This window comes from Microchirus variegatus, assembly GCF_963457635.1.
Source record: "Microchirus variegatus genome assembly, chromosome: 9".
Classification (NCBI taxonomy): Eukaryota; Metazoa; Chordata; class Actinopteri; order Pleuronectiformes; family Soleidae; genus Microchirus; species Microchirus variegatus.
The window spans coordinates 23901949-23917636 of record NC_139810.1 but is presented as its reverse complement, the minus strand read 5'-3'; the positions used below and the strand labels follow the sequence as shown (position 1 = coordinate 23917636).

General features: G+C 40.7%; 1 protein-coding gene across 1 annotated transcript in view; it reads right to left on the bottom strand.

Moving 5' to 3' along the window:
• rgs19 (regulator of G protein signaling 19) overlaps nucleotides 1-15688 on the bottom strand; it is a gene marked incomplete at both ends in the record, with an annotated part of 29915 nt that overhangs the window by 1722 nt on the left and 12505 nt on the right. The window contains 3 exons of the mRNA XM_083895290.1: nucleotides 1968-2202; nucleotides 2830-2916; nucleotides 4035-4207. Of these exons, the coding sequence (XP_083751416.1) occupies nucleotides 1968-2202; nucleotides 2830-2916; nucleotides 4035-4207 (495 nt within the window). The remainder of the gene's footprint in view (nucleotides 1-1967; nucleotides 2203-2829; nucleotides 2917-4034; nucleotides 4208-15688) is intronic.

Here is a 15688-nt window from a genome sequence, read left to right as displayed (position 1 = left end):
AAAGTCACACGTCTGGATATCTCTGTATTTTAATGCGAGTCTATAAAAAAACCTCTTCTGCGAGAAGGTGATGAGAGCAGCAATTTTTAGCTTCCTGTAAAAACACACACACATACACACACACACATACACACACACACACACACACACACACACACACACACACACACGCACGCACGCACGCACACACACACCGATAAGACACATTTAGACAACTGTACATATAAATACAGCAACCTAAGCATGTGCTCGTGTGAGTGTACACACACACACACACACACACACACACACACACACACACACACACACACACGTGCACACACAGAGTTATGAATAGTAGTTATACATACAATAACGGTGTGTGTGTGTGTGTGTGTGTACAATACACTACATTAAGTTTACAACCGATAATTACTGGGCCAATTACCTAAACCTGGCTTTTCCAGGAGTTTCTCTAAGCATGTGTCAAACAGCTGACTATTAAAATGATTAAAGGGCCACTTCAACCAAACAAATATAGAGTTGTTGTGTTATAATAAATGTGCTATTTGATCACCAGACAGTGGATCTGAGCTACACGTCTCGTTCCCACAACAGCGGAGGAAGTTGGGATTGAAGTTTTAGGAGTGGAAGACCTGAAAAAGTCAAATAAATTGGTCAAATTGAATCCAACTCTGTACTTAAATGTGAGTTAAACAAACACAGCAGCATCGTAATGATTTGAGTTTGTCATTTTTTTTCATTTGACCAAGTGGAAAAACAGTCCACAGCCCTTTACATGTGCAAAGAAACCAACTTAACCCTAACCCAGGGGTTCTCAAAGTTTTGATACCTGAGGGCCAATTTAGGAACCCAACATTGGACTGAGGGCCGCCAAAGGAAAGAAAACAGAAAGAAATCCCATTTGTAATAATTTTAATGACCAGATTGCAGTTCTACAGTTTAGCATTAAGTAATATAAGCGTTAATATAAAGTAATTTAAGCGTTAATATAATAACTCTTTATAATTTACTGGGTAATTACCCAGTATTTTGGCCATTGTTCTTACCTTCTAATTACAAGTTAATACCAAGTAACACATTTCTGTTACCATATATTTACTAGGTAAATAGCTATTAATTGGGGGCTGTAGCTAACTGCTTATTACCAGCTTATGGTAATAAGCAGCAACACAATAATACACTAAAATTCACCATATAGAAACCAGGTAAATACCCAGTATTTTTGTTTACACTTATTGGTCTGTATCCAGTAATGTCCGATAAACATTTCAGCTTAGTAGCTCCTGGATTAAAACTATCAACTGTAATTCATCACGGGTCCGCCAAAAATGTTTCTGCGGGCCACCATTGGCCCCCGGGCCGCACTTTGAGAACCAATGCTCTAAACGAAGGGCCTTGCAGTTCCACTCCTCTGATATCACTTTGTAATCCTGTCATCGTGAGCATGTGAATGTCTGAGTTATGACAGACTGACAACATGAACACATGATGCCTCTGGCCACGCACTTGAGAAATTACTACTTGCACATTCATTTTCTGTGGATTGACATCGTCGATAGGGTTACGGCAAAAAGAGCCGCCGTCTTCTCCATATTATGTGCGGATGTGTGGATTTTCTCCAGCACAGCCCAAAAACCATGCCGTTTAATAGGCGTGAATGTGAGAGTGAATTTGTGTTCATTTCATGACCAGTGAAGTGAAACCCTGACACCCTAAATGAAGCAACAGCCAGAGTGTAAAACCAAAAAAAAAAAAAAAAAAAAAGTCTCACACCTTGCATAAGAAAACACTTTCAAAACTTTGTAGTTCCCTGAGTTCAAGCGATCGAATTTCTGAGACACGAGAAGTGACGTTGAGCAATGTTTGTGGAACAGTTTAAAGCGATAAACTAGAGACGAAAGACAAAAGCCAAAAAGACGACGAACACAAAGTTTGCGTAGCGCGGAGACGCGACAGCGGCGTACCTCTTTAGGCGACAATATGGAAATATAGTCTTCGTATATGGAACGGGCTTTCTCCTCGACGGCGCTCTTGTTCATTTCCTGTTTGAGATCTTCACAGGCCAACCAGAAGAGCATGTTCTCCTCGCTGTACTCTGTCCGCAGGAACTCTCGGAAGACGTTCCGGCCCGCCGGGTTCCTCATCAGCTTGTCGAAGGACTGAGACCAGAGCCGGATTTCTTCCGCTGAGGGTTTGGTGCTGCAGAAAGTGGAGCGGGGGGAAAAAGCATGCTTTTATGGATTCGATCACCTCTCTGAGTGCACAGACACCGGGACACCAGAAAACTAAAATGTATGCAGCTGTAAACTGCTTTTACAGGTTTAGGTGTCAAGTATTTAGTGTCACCTTACCTTACACTTGTCGTACTATATGTTGACAAATATCTGCTGTTAAAAAGGTTTATTCAAGGCATGCGTGAGCCTTACATACACATGTTGAATGACTAAATAAAGTCCAACTCATTGACAGTTTGCTCCAAACTTCCAGTCACATTATTCCAGTCCAAACCCCAATGACAGCACAGCATTTGACAGACATAAAAAACAACAAAGCTGCTGGTGCAGTACTATATGTTGGACAAATATCATAGTCCAAAGAGTTTGAAATGTACGAACTATATGACACATTTTTTGTATTTCCATATTGATATAACATGTACGCGTTGACCTAAACAGAGTTATCTTTATCAGTTAATCCACGAGTCCAACTCAACATTTGAAGAGCAAATGAGAAAGGCCCATCTGACCTTGTTGCATAGCCAAATTTTATTTATTTTACTCTTGAATCCAGTGCTGAGTTTCTTGTCATTGCTATCTGCTCACTTACCAAGGTTCACAGTTTGGTATGGTTTCCATCTTGGTGCCCTGTGATAGTCCCTTCCTCTTGTGCCGCCTACGTCTCTCCTCTTCATTCCTGATGGTGAGACTGACATGATAAGACGGCTTTCAGACAGGAAACACACACACGCACACCCCCCCCCCCCCCACACACACACACACACACACTAACAGCTGACAGATGAGTAATTGCTTTCAGAATGATACATTTACTGTGACATTTCAGACCTTAATATTTTTTTAAATTTTCTATATGGTTCCTATTTTAACTTAGTTAATATAATAATATAATAACCCATACAACCACCCACAAATAATATATTAATTAATTTTTTTTTTAAATAATATACTCTATATTTTACCACATTTGAGACATTTTATCATCATACCATCCAACTTTTTTTTTTTTTTTTTTTCACATTTTTGTGAGTGAATACAAAGAAAGGCATTGATGTTCGTAACACATTTAACGACACCAATATCAACAGACATGTCAGGGGTGGTTGGAACTACAGGTGTTTTACACACCTTTTACGTGTGAGTGTGTGTGTGTGTGTGTGTGTGTGCGTGAGGGAGCCCTATAAATAATTAGTTCCTGTGAAGGAACTGGAGAGACCTCATCACTAAGCTTCAGGCTGACTAAGACTCAGTGTGTGTGTGCGACAGCCAGCAGTTCTTCCCCGTGTATTTTTAATGTAAATTAAAAGACAGAAACAGCAACTCTTAGGCGTGTCATTTCAAAACTGCACATGTTCAGTAGAGTCATTTAGCTGTTTCATCAAAAAATATCATGTAAATTAAACTGGAAGATAAAGTAAATGGGTGCTATTACTTGGTTATAAGTTGCAGGATGTACCCAGATATTAATGCAAGTTCAAATATAATGTATATTAAAATGTAGTAATATATATATTGATAATATTCTTCAATGTTAATGTAACAAAGGCTCAATATATCAGGGATGAATGATATTGGACTTTTGCTCGGGCCGATAATCGATACCGTGATACCGGTACGTGAAACTAACATAATATTTTTACCTTCTGTTGTAGTAATTACTATAAGTAGATAAGAAGATACATTTCATAAACCCTTATTTCCAAAAACGATACAGCCTGTGAACGCACAGTCTGTCGGTTCACATGACTTGAGTGTGTGTGTGTGTGTGTGTGTGTTTGTGTCTAAGTCTCCTACCACGAGCAGCTGCAACAGCAGCACCAACAGAAGCAGCAGGCGTTAGGCCGCTGGGAATTCTGGGTAGTGGTCATGTCCCGCCCCCCTCCCGTCCCACTCAGTGCCGAGGTCTCGCTGCGACCTCCGCCCATGGCCAGCTCGCCCCCTCGCTCGGCTGGGATTGGACCTGTATACTGTGCACAGACAGAGAGACACACAGAGAGAGAGGGTGAACAACAGGGTCATTCTGTGATTTCACAGATGATAAACTATCAGTACGACAATGTAGGGACAAAAAATGGAGTGTACCATTTTCAATAGAGGGGGGTGGGGGAGATGAAAGAGAAGTCAAATCGAGATTAGATGCATGTCTTTGTTTAAGCTTGAATAAATAAGATGATCATATTAAAGGAGTCATATTATACCCTATATCTCCGAGTTAAACTAGTTCCCTGGTGTCCTAATGAACATGTCTGTGACATGCTTTGGTCAAAATACCATAAGGATGAAGCACCACAGCAGTTCAATCACCCTGCCAAAAACAGCCCTGTCAGCCCATCTCTTTAAAAAAAATAAAAAAAAAAAATCAAAACAAATCAGCCACAGAGGCTACTGGGAGCTAACAGCAGTTAGCATTTGGAAAAGTGATCATTTGCAGGCTCGAACAGTCACATTGCCGTCATATATCACATGTATCCACTGGACAGATAAATCCTCTGAGGCTGGGAGTTTGTGTAGAACTCTGTGCTGCACTGTGGAGCCAAGAATAGAACTTTTCGCAGACTTTGCAGGGTTTTTCGGATGCCGTTGCCCTTCGCCAGCTCTCTCGCGTGTTTTACGCACAAAGCGGAGCGCTCTGCGAGACAACAATTCCAGGAATTTAGCGCATTGTGCACAAGGAGTGCGGAAGTCAACATCCCGTGTTTTATCTCCTGTACTTAGACTGAGGAGGACCACAAAAACGCGTTCCAAATATAAGTATTAAAGGTGAAGTAAGTAGTTTATAGTGCCATCTAGAGGAGAGGCTGAAATTTACAACAAAGAACTGCTCCTCTGCTCACCCCCTCCCTTCCCTGAGCGCTACGGTGGTCAAATGTCGTCCTCGTTGTCTTTCTCCGTGTCAGCAGATAAGGTTCGTGAGGCGAGGGAGAGGGCGAGCTACCGCGGCCGTAGCAGACGATGCGGAGAGAGAGGAGGCGGGACTTCTGCTACAAGTAAAGAGACGCTTGATTTGTTCTCTCGCGTTTGTCCTTACAGGCTCCGGTAGAAACATGGCGTCTCGCTGCTAACAGTGGCTATGCAACCACGGCCCACGACCGTGTTATTTTACATGACTTTTTGAAACACTACGAAAATGAAACAAAAAATATTATACAGCGACTAGACAATGCAGGAGCACATAATATGTATAAAAAAGTGGATTTTGGGTTATATAAACCAATAAATACTACATAGTGTCCCTTTAAAATTATTAAAAAGTTGATTTTGCGTAATATAGGACCTTTACATATGTTACATATGATATTGCACTGAAGATTACCAGAACTACAGCTATAAAACATTATGGTAAGTAAAAGCAGAAGTTAACCGAAATGACTGAAAAAAACGCCACATTTCCCACTTATTATTATTATTAATGAGTTAGTCCTCAAATAACAGTGCAGTTCTCGTAAAAGCCCACAGTGTTTTCCCACAGAATGACTTCACTCTATGACGGCTGACCACACAACCATCACTGGGAAACTGCTCCGCCAGACTGCAAAGAACCTGAAAGTCTGAAAGTTGTGTTGTTGTATCTGTAGAGTGGAGGCCATTCCTGATAGAAGCCTGGGAAAGTTCATTACAATTTGCTGACATTAGATATATATATGTATATATATATATTTTTTTTTAGCTCAGTCAGGATAAGATGCAGTCACATGGACAAGAGGGATGAAAAAAGAAAAGAAAAAGTTTTTGGCTTAACAGCATAAATGGAAAGCTTTTTAACAGGATCCTGAAAACAGCACATTCCAACATGTGTCTGAATACGGAGAAACCTGAGCTGCAACAACATCGCAGCGTTAGACGGAGGCTAAAAATGGTCTTCACGTGATTACCTTTGTTTACACTGATCATACTGAGATAGCACGGTTAATGTGACAATCACAAGTGGGTCAGTGTTGTCAGTGTGGTGGAGTGACATTTTCTAGTTTTATGTTATGATTCGTTAAAATACCGTACACTTTTTTACATCTCTCTGTGTCATCAGATTACGGAAATGCTAATAATCTGATGAACTGTAGAAGTGAAAGGATGAGTGAGAACAAATGAAAAGATTTGTCAGTGAGAGCTATAGCAACTTTTCATTGAAATGTATTTTCAGTGTAACCTGTTTTGAGGAAGTGATGTATAACTTAGACTTACTAGATTTAAATTAAAGGTCACATAGAGTGGTCCTGTTGCACATAAATGTTAGTTATGGAGGTCTACTTACATATATTAACTTGTTTTTATGGTCAAAAACCTCCTAGTTGCTGTAAACTAGCTGATAGAAATCCTCTTTTCTGACAGTGTTTTTCTGCTGCCAGATTTCAGAGTGAACTTTCACCCCCAGAAGACAGAGTCTTGTGATTGGCCAGTACTATCCAGCATATCCGTTCTCAGAAGCGCAGCGCCCCCCTCTGGAACGGCAGATGCACTGCTCCTCATTATCAAAACATTGTTTAAACGATGTTTAAAAATTCCACCTCCACAACGGACGTTATTCTTCTTCTGCGGTTCAATGTATGTAACCGGATGTGCCCGGACTACCGCCCGGAGCAGGACGATCGGTTGTTCAGGAAAACCACTGCTTACGTAACTATTACGGGATTTTCAGTGATCTCGTTGAGCCCCGAGATTACAATAAAACACAACGTTCTCAGCAATGGCTGAACTGTTTGTTTCGAACCGTCAGGGCTTCTTAAACAAGGTAATGACGCAGATACACACCAAAAAAAACAGCGTTAATAGGAACTTCCGGTCTAGTTCCGCTTTAAGATAAAAGAAGTGTATGCAATAACAAAAAAACATACAGATTCAGTCTCTAACCACATTATAGTCCCTTTTTCTCTATAAAAACACAAAGTGAGGAGGATGACGGAGGTTAACACTTTAACACAGAGCGCGTCACAGACGACATGTTTGCGCAAGCGCAATTTGCATCACCGTAACGAGGCGACGGTTTGTGCTATCGGAGAAATTCCGACAGTTTCTGAAAGCTGAGAAGTTGCACGTTAAAAACCAATGTGGTTATCACGGTTATTTCACTCACGCTGTTGCAGGAAGCCGCCTGAGAATCAACGTCTTTGTCACCAGAGAGGAAAGAGTTGGAAAAATGGGTGTACATGGCCATGTTTTTTGGACATTGAAACAAATAAAAATGTGACTTTAAATATGTTATATGTTGTTAAAATGTCATACGTATTCGCTACTTTAACATGCAGTAAATTGTTAATAACTGTCAGATATTCAACGTTATTCTATATAAATTCTAAAGGGGCCAGTTGGGCTTAGGCGTTAAAGGGTTAAAATATTGTGTGAAAGGTCAAATAAATAAAAACGACTTACATAAACACACAAAGATATATATTTTTTATATTTATATACATATGTATGTTATGGATTCAGAGATAAAGGGGGAAAAAGATTCCATGTCTCCCTCTTTAAAGAGGGTTAAAGAGGGTATGGCGAGAAGGAGATACATCATGTAGAATAGAGGAAGTGAAAGAGAGTGGGTATGGAGACAGACCGAGCAATGTGATGCATCATGTGATTGAGCTGTGATCACACACACACACACGCACACACACACACACACACACACACACACACACACACACACACACACACACACACACACACACACACACACGCACACTCACACAAAGATGATCACATATGCACACAGACACAGGTTCCTCTACTCAAGCTTCTAAAATAAGAAAGCACGATGACTGGATCGCAAATGTTCAGGCCCAACATTACATCTGTCCTCTTTTAAAAACAATCATTTTAAAATACAGTCGATGTTTGCTTATATTTGGAGCTTCCTCCATGCATTTATACACACACACACACACACACACACACACACACACACACACACACGCTGTACCATCCAATAGCTGCCCGGATGCAAGTGATTACCCAGTTCCAAAAACAGACATTGCTTCAAAATGGGAGTTCCATCGGCCACTGGAAGACTTTGTCAGTTTATATTTACACGTCTGTGGTATTTCACTGACGACAGAGACCTCAATAAAATTGAGGAAAAACATCAAATGTAAGCTAAAAATCTGAAGAAATTAATGAAGAAAGCCTACTTTCATGTGTCTTTGTAGCACTGACAGGTGTACAGTGTGTGTGTGTTCAGAAAAAAAGTATAAAAGACACACAGCATGAAAGCAAGCGTTTACCTGCCCTGTCAGAGCAGAGGAACACTCCCTCCTTCTGTTCACTTCACCCGCACACATCTTTTACAACACAGACATATCAGATTTCTGCCTTTGTGTGTTTGTCAGTGAATGGGAGAGAGACAGAGAGAGAGAGTGAGTCTGTCTGTGTGTGTGTGTGTGTTTGCGTTTGTAAAAAAGGCACGTCTCTGCAAAAACTGTGCGTAAGAAAGAAAGAAAGTGAAAAAGCAAAGCACTTTACAATAAAGAAAATACACTTGTGTGTACAGTTCCTGCAGAGCAGATGTCTTTCTTCCTCTTTTACTCAGTGTTAAGGGTGTGTGTGTGTGTGTGTGTGTGTGCGTGCGTGCGCTTGACAGGATTTCAGTTGGAGTGTTTATCTGATTAAACTCGAAAGATGTTGCAAATCACACAAACCCAGCAGCAACTTCATTTTTTGGGGAGAGGACATTATATAGACCAGCATTCTTTTCTCTCCAGTTTGGTAATTAACTGGTCTTTGATGGACTCACACACACAACACACAACACACAACACACACACTGTTCAAAATGGGCTTTTGGACAGTGGTTATGGAGCAGTGATGTCACACATTAATACACATAGTAATACTCATTACTGAAACCCTACTGGTAAGCACAGCTGTGTGTGCATTCATGTGTACTGTATGAGTGAGTTGGTACATGTACATGTGTAAACATTGCACACAAATGACCTTACTTTGTGTAGAATAAAGACAGCCATCAGAAGTTATCTCTCTATAAGGTAGTGCGTATTGAACCAGTTTCCTGTTGACCTTTATGTCAAAGAAAAAACACACAGTGGGATTTATCGCGCTGTGGTTCATGTTCATCGGGATACAAATAAGATCGTGCATGGCTCGCGTGTTGTCCGAAGAAAGCCGCCGCCGTATGATTTCCCGTCAAAATAACTGCATATACGTCGCTCCTCCTTTCCACATTTCTGAAGAACCGGTTAAGTTAAGGGCTCAGATTTTAAAAAAGTGGCTGGGTTAAGGTTAAGGTAAGGGATAACGCATTGTTTAAGCTGTCCAAGTGAATGAACGTCAACGACAGTATCCTAAGATTGTCATGTCTGCCCTGACAAAGTCGATTACTTTCAACACCCCACGTGTGTGTGTGTGTGTGTGACTGATACATCAAGAGATAGAGGGATTAAGCAAACACTGTAATAGTTAATAATTACTTCCACTATAAACCTTAACACAACACTGCCATGCAAACAACACATTCTGATTACCTTCCCCAGAATAAGGCCATCATTTGGAATAAACAAATCAATTACGACAAGTTAGGGCACGTACACTCTTAGAAGTGCTAAGTATAAACATATAAGGTTCTTCGGCTTGTCCTCATAGGAGAACCCCTTTTTTGGCTCCAGGTAGAACCTTTCTATCAAGGAACCCTTTTGGAGGGTTCCACCAAGACCCCTTTTAAAACCCATTATTCAGGAAATGGGTTTTTAAAGGGTTCTCTTGATCAAAATGGTTCTTACTGGAACCACTAGTGTTACCAAGAACCTTTGAAAAGAAGAACCCTTTTTCTGAAGAAAGGGTTTTTCATATCAAAGGGTTCCAGGAAGAACCTCAGGCCTTGTAGAAGGACTCTTTTGGAACCCTTATTTCTAAGAGTGTAGCTAAGGAGGACAAAGGAAAAGAAGAACATAGTAATGCAGCAGATGTGCAGATGTCCAGAGCAAATGTGTAATGCATATTTATATCTTTAAGAGTAGATATAAATATGCGTGTGTGTACCACCTGCAGACAACCACAACAATTCTTTTTTTACAAAGAGCTGTTGCCTCTGTCTTTGAGGTTTAATATTTGACAATACATAAGTCTAAAATGTAAGAGTTTTGTTAACTGTGGCACATTTTTTGCTGCATTGTGGAAAAAGTACAGAGTTCACTCTGCACTGAGTTATGGAGAACACAGGAGGCTTTGGCAAAGAAACAGTGGAAGGGGGACTTTCAAAATAAAAGTGTTTGTTTTTTTAATGGACCGAAAGACAGTAACATTAAAAAATAAGAAAACTAAAACAGAATTAATCTATAAATATAAGGAGGAGAGCTGCTGGTGCCTGGGGGAGCAGGGCTGGCTCCTTTCTGACACCAGGAACGGGTTGGGCAGCCGGAGCAGGCTGAGCAGTAAAAAATATTTTGTCCTGGTTTTCACATGGGGGTTTGTTCTTTAGTTCAAAAAAAGCATGTATTGCACATAATGCACATAATGCACTTGAGATACATTCACTCCACCTTTTGCTCTGTGTATGTGTGCGCCAGTGTGAACCATGGATGGACCACTCCCACATGAATATGGAGTAAGGAAGGGGAGGGAATGAGGGAATGCACTGGCAAAAGACAGGGAAACAGCACAGACACACCAGCTGAACTGAATAACACAAGTGTCTTCCCCCCCCCAGCACACACATTTTAACTCTTGGCTTACAATTCACTCATTGAACCCATCCTAATATTAAAGGTCCCATATTATATCCAATTTCTCCAGGTCAAACTAGTTCCCTGGTGTCCTAATGAACATGTCTGTGACATGCTTTGGTCAAAATACCATAAGGATGAAGCACCACAGCAGTTCAATCACCCTGCCAAAACAGCCCTGTTCAGAACGCTCGGTTTAGTAGTATCTCTTTAGGTCCACCTTTAAAAAAAGTAAAACAAAAACTAACAGCAGTTAGTATTTGGAAAAGTGATCATTTGCAGGCTCTAGCAGGCACATTGCCGTCATATATAACATGTATCCACTGGACAGATAAATCCTCTGAGGCTGGAAGGTTGTGTAGAACTCTGTGCTGCACTGTGGAGCCAAGAATAGAACTTTTTGCTGACTTTGCGGACTTCCGGTCTTCGGATGCTTTTGCCCTGTTTATAGAAAACAACCAAAACAAACGATTGTAGACATAAAGCTCTGTTTGCTGTGTAGAACTCTGTGCTGCACTGTGGAGACAACAATAGAACTTTTCACGGACTTCGCACACTTCAGGTTTTTCAGATACCGTTGCCCTCGCCAGCACTCTCGCGTGTTTTACGGACAAAGCGGAGCGCTCTGCGAGACAATTCCAGGAATTTAGCGTCTTGTGACGTCCCAGTGAGTGCGGAAGTCAACATTGCGTGTTTGATCTCCTGTACTTAGACTGAGGAGGACCACAAAAACATGAGAGAGTCCTCTTTTTTTCACACTTTGGCGACTGGTAGGGCCTCCAGAGTCCCAAATATAAGTATTAAAATGATTAAAAAGTTGATTTTGCATAATATGGGACCTTTAACATTTCACCCTGGTATAGCTCCCTCTCCTTCAAAAATAAAAACAAAACTCTACTGCATAGTTAATCAGGCCAGCAAAATCATAGGTTCACCACAAACACGACTCTCTGAACTACATCAGCGCTCTGTGATCAGGACCCACCTCACCCCCGCCGTCACTCCTTTCAGTAACTGCCACCAGGCAGACGCTATAAAGTCCCACTGGCCTCTAAAAACATTGACAAAAAGTCCTTTATTCCTCTGAAAAATCAAACAGCCATCACACCGCACATGATGTTAGCCGTCGTTGTTTTTCTTTTCACCGTGTTTCTTATTTTACTGCTTTTATTTTGCGAGGGTCTTGAGAGTGTGTTGTATTTCATTGTTTTTGCTTCGAGAGTGTTGAATGTACTGTATTTTATCTATCTATCCAAATTAATTTACAGGCCAATGCCTTAAGCTTGTTAATGACACTTTTGCTGAACCAAACATTTTGTAAATGCAACATAAAAAGCACATCATTCATCGTGTTTCTGTTTTTCAACTGTTTTGACCAGTAAGAACCTCATGAGGTCACTGAGGTTAGAGCAACAGTTAAACTCTTTTTTTTTTTTTCTACTGAGGCTCAGAAAGACGACATGTGCATTTCAAGTGAGTCAGACCACAGATGAAGTGCAAGGAGAAAGAGGAAATGTTTTATGGAAGAGAGAAGCTTTTCCAAAGTCCTGCCCTGACATGTTGAACATTGCTGAAGCTTCACAAATGCACTCTCACACACACACACACACACAAACATGCACACTTTACACAGTATGCTCTTCTCCTCTCACTCTTGATCTGTCTCTCTTCATTTAATCTCATTTTTCAAAAAGTCACACACAGTTTCTCGCTTTCACACCGAAACGCTGTCTTACTTAATAACAAACACACACGAGCGAGTGAGAGAGAGAAGACACAACATGTGGCGTCTTCTGATGTATGTTTCTATGGTACCTTGACAAGTTTTGTGTCTTACATCTATCTGCCTCTTAACTTTGCATTACTTGTCCAGACTGTGTCCAGGAAACATAATTTGGAGCTGCATGGAGAAGGAAACAGCAGCGGCGTAGTCAGGCAGCTCTTTAGGGAGGACACATGTTCAATATTGTGTAATTATGTATGATATATTTCAAGTCAATGTGGAGCCCACTACCAACATTACCCTTGGTCCTATCCCTCTCCTCGCCTGAATGTTTTTTAGCCAAAGAACATGCTTTTTGTATAAGTAAAAACCAGTGGGTAGTTTTCAGCTGGATGCGTTGACCCACTTTCTCCCAATACAGAGCAGCTTGTCTCACTCTGTCTGTTGTTGCATTCTAGTGGAACATGTGAATAATTAGGATATACACGCTGCATACAGGGCATGCTGAACTCAGTGCTATCAGAAAACTTTAGAGTTAATTGGTTGTGAGTTATGTCATTGGTGTGTTCAAATGTGGTTGACTCATGAACACAGTAAACAGTCCTATTTGAAAGCAGCACATCCATACAAAGGGTCTGATGTTCTCTGCAGTGTGGGGTCACTCTCTCTCTCAGCAAACAGAGCTTTACGTCTCTACAATCGTTTGTTTTGGTTGTTTTCTATGAACAGGGCAAAAGCATCCGAAGACCGGAAGTCCGCAAAGTCAGCGAAAAGTTCTATTCTTGGCTCCACAGTGCAGCACAGAGTTCTACACACAAACTTCCAGCCTCAGAGGATTTATCTGTCCAGTGGAAACATGTTATATATGACGGCAATGTGCCTGCTAGAGCCTGCAAATTATCACTTTTCCAAATGCTAACTATGCTGTTAGCTCCCAGTAGCCTCTGTGACCTAATGAGACACTACTTAACTGAGCGTTCTGTACAGGGCTGTTTTGGCAGGATGATTGAACTGCTGTGGTGCTTCATCCTTATCGTATTTTGACCAAAGCATGTCACAGACATGTTCATTAGGACACCAGGGAACTAGGTTAACTTGTTTTTTTTTCAAACAAAGCTAGTATATGTTACGTATACAATACACACATGTATACATACATGAACAATACATGTATACAATGACAGAAACACAGAGGATGGACTAAGACAGGGGCATTAAGGGAAAAAAAATAAAAGTTAGCATTAAGGCCATACCACAACATTTCCAAACGACAAAGAAAGACAAATACAGCATTTCAGTGCTCCTGGAGTGCTATTTATTGAAAACAAGTCCCTGCTAATTCCATGTGAATAAAAAGCCAACATGTGGAAAAACTTAAGCAAATTCTCCTTAACTTGGATTTATGAGTACTGTACTATGTTTATACACTCTTAGAAATAAAAGTGCTAAGTAGAACCATATAAGGTTCTTCGGCTTTTTTTTATATAAAGGTTCCACCTTTTGGAGGGTTCCACCAAGAACCCTTTTAAAAACCATTTATTCTGGAAAGGTGTTTTAAATGGTTCCCCGGAACAAAATGGTGCTACCAAGAACCCTTGAAACCCTTTCTTCGGGAAAGAGTTTTTCAGAAGCAAAATGGTTCCAGGTAGAACCTCAGCCCTTGTAGAAAGACCATTTTTTTGGAACCCTTATTTCTAAGTGTGTATAGTCAAAGGGCATGTTAAGCATAGAAAACCATGTACAGTATATTGTTGAAAGAAAACAATGACCTATCCTTACATGTGAACAAAAGCACGACCCTGGCTCTGTTAGACCTGGAGTTGAACCCTAACTAATGTTATTGGTAACACCTGAGTTTGACCTACTAGTTGATGAAGTGAAAAGGGTCAAATACGCCAGGTTTATTCAAGACATGCTTGAGTATGTTAATGAGTTAAAGTCAAATTAAATCATATTACTAATACATAAGACCAACTGTCGGTCATGTCATTCCAGTCCAAACACCAATGACCACAAAACAACAAAGCTGGTGTTGCCCTGAGACTTTTGCAAAGTATATACACAAAGGTATGTAATTTGGTATGAATTGACAATCAATAAAAGTCAGTGCCTGGCTAGATGACTAGGGACTCTATGTGAAACCTTAAAATAATAGATTATTCATCTTCACACAGGCAAAACATACAAAACTGCATATCCAACAAGCCAAGTCCACTTTTTAGGAACTGAGAAAAACAGCCATGTTTCAAGCTTGATGACTGTGCTATTTCAAGTTCATCTATTCGAGATGTTGAAAGAGTTTCATCGGAAAAGAGGCGAGAACATTTCCTCCGCACAACCACAGAAAAAATTATCAATTTAACAGTTTGGCAGACGAGCCTATCGTGTCTTTCTACATTTCCAGATAATAAAACCGTTAACTGACTCGCTCTACCTGTTGATCTCCAACTTCTGAGCTTGTATAAAATAAACCCAACCCCGTTCAATAACACTTTGTACAGCGGCAAAAAGCTCACCAGAGACAGGGCGATTCAACGGTGGATCAATGATGGACGACTGAACAAAAGAACAAACAGGTCCTTCTTTCACAAACAGCCTACGGTAGCTCCATCAATCGACACACCTTCACCCCAGTGAAGGAGGAACAGACACAAGAAGCAGACCAACGTCAGAGGAAAAGATGGAGAGAGAGAGAGAGAGGGAGGGAGGGAGGGAGAGAGAGAGAGGCAGGAAACAGAGTCAGAGGTATTGTGTCAGGGCTTCTCAGTTATTTCCTAAACTTGATGAATCAGACCTGGTGTCCTCTCTCACCAACACACACACTCACACACACACACATACACACACTCACACACACACATACAGTGCTACTAGTCATGACTGCATGGACCCATTCATACCAAAATGGCTTAAAGGGAAAAGCTGCAACAAACCTTACATTCCAACTTCCTCTGAACTTGGACACAACTTGGAGTCCAGTCTAGACTTGTCAAAGATTTCTTCTCTTTCACACAAATCGCTTTTTAAATAAAAAAAAAAAAAAACTTTAAAAAGTCTCA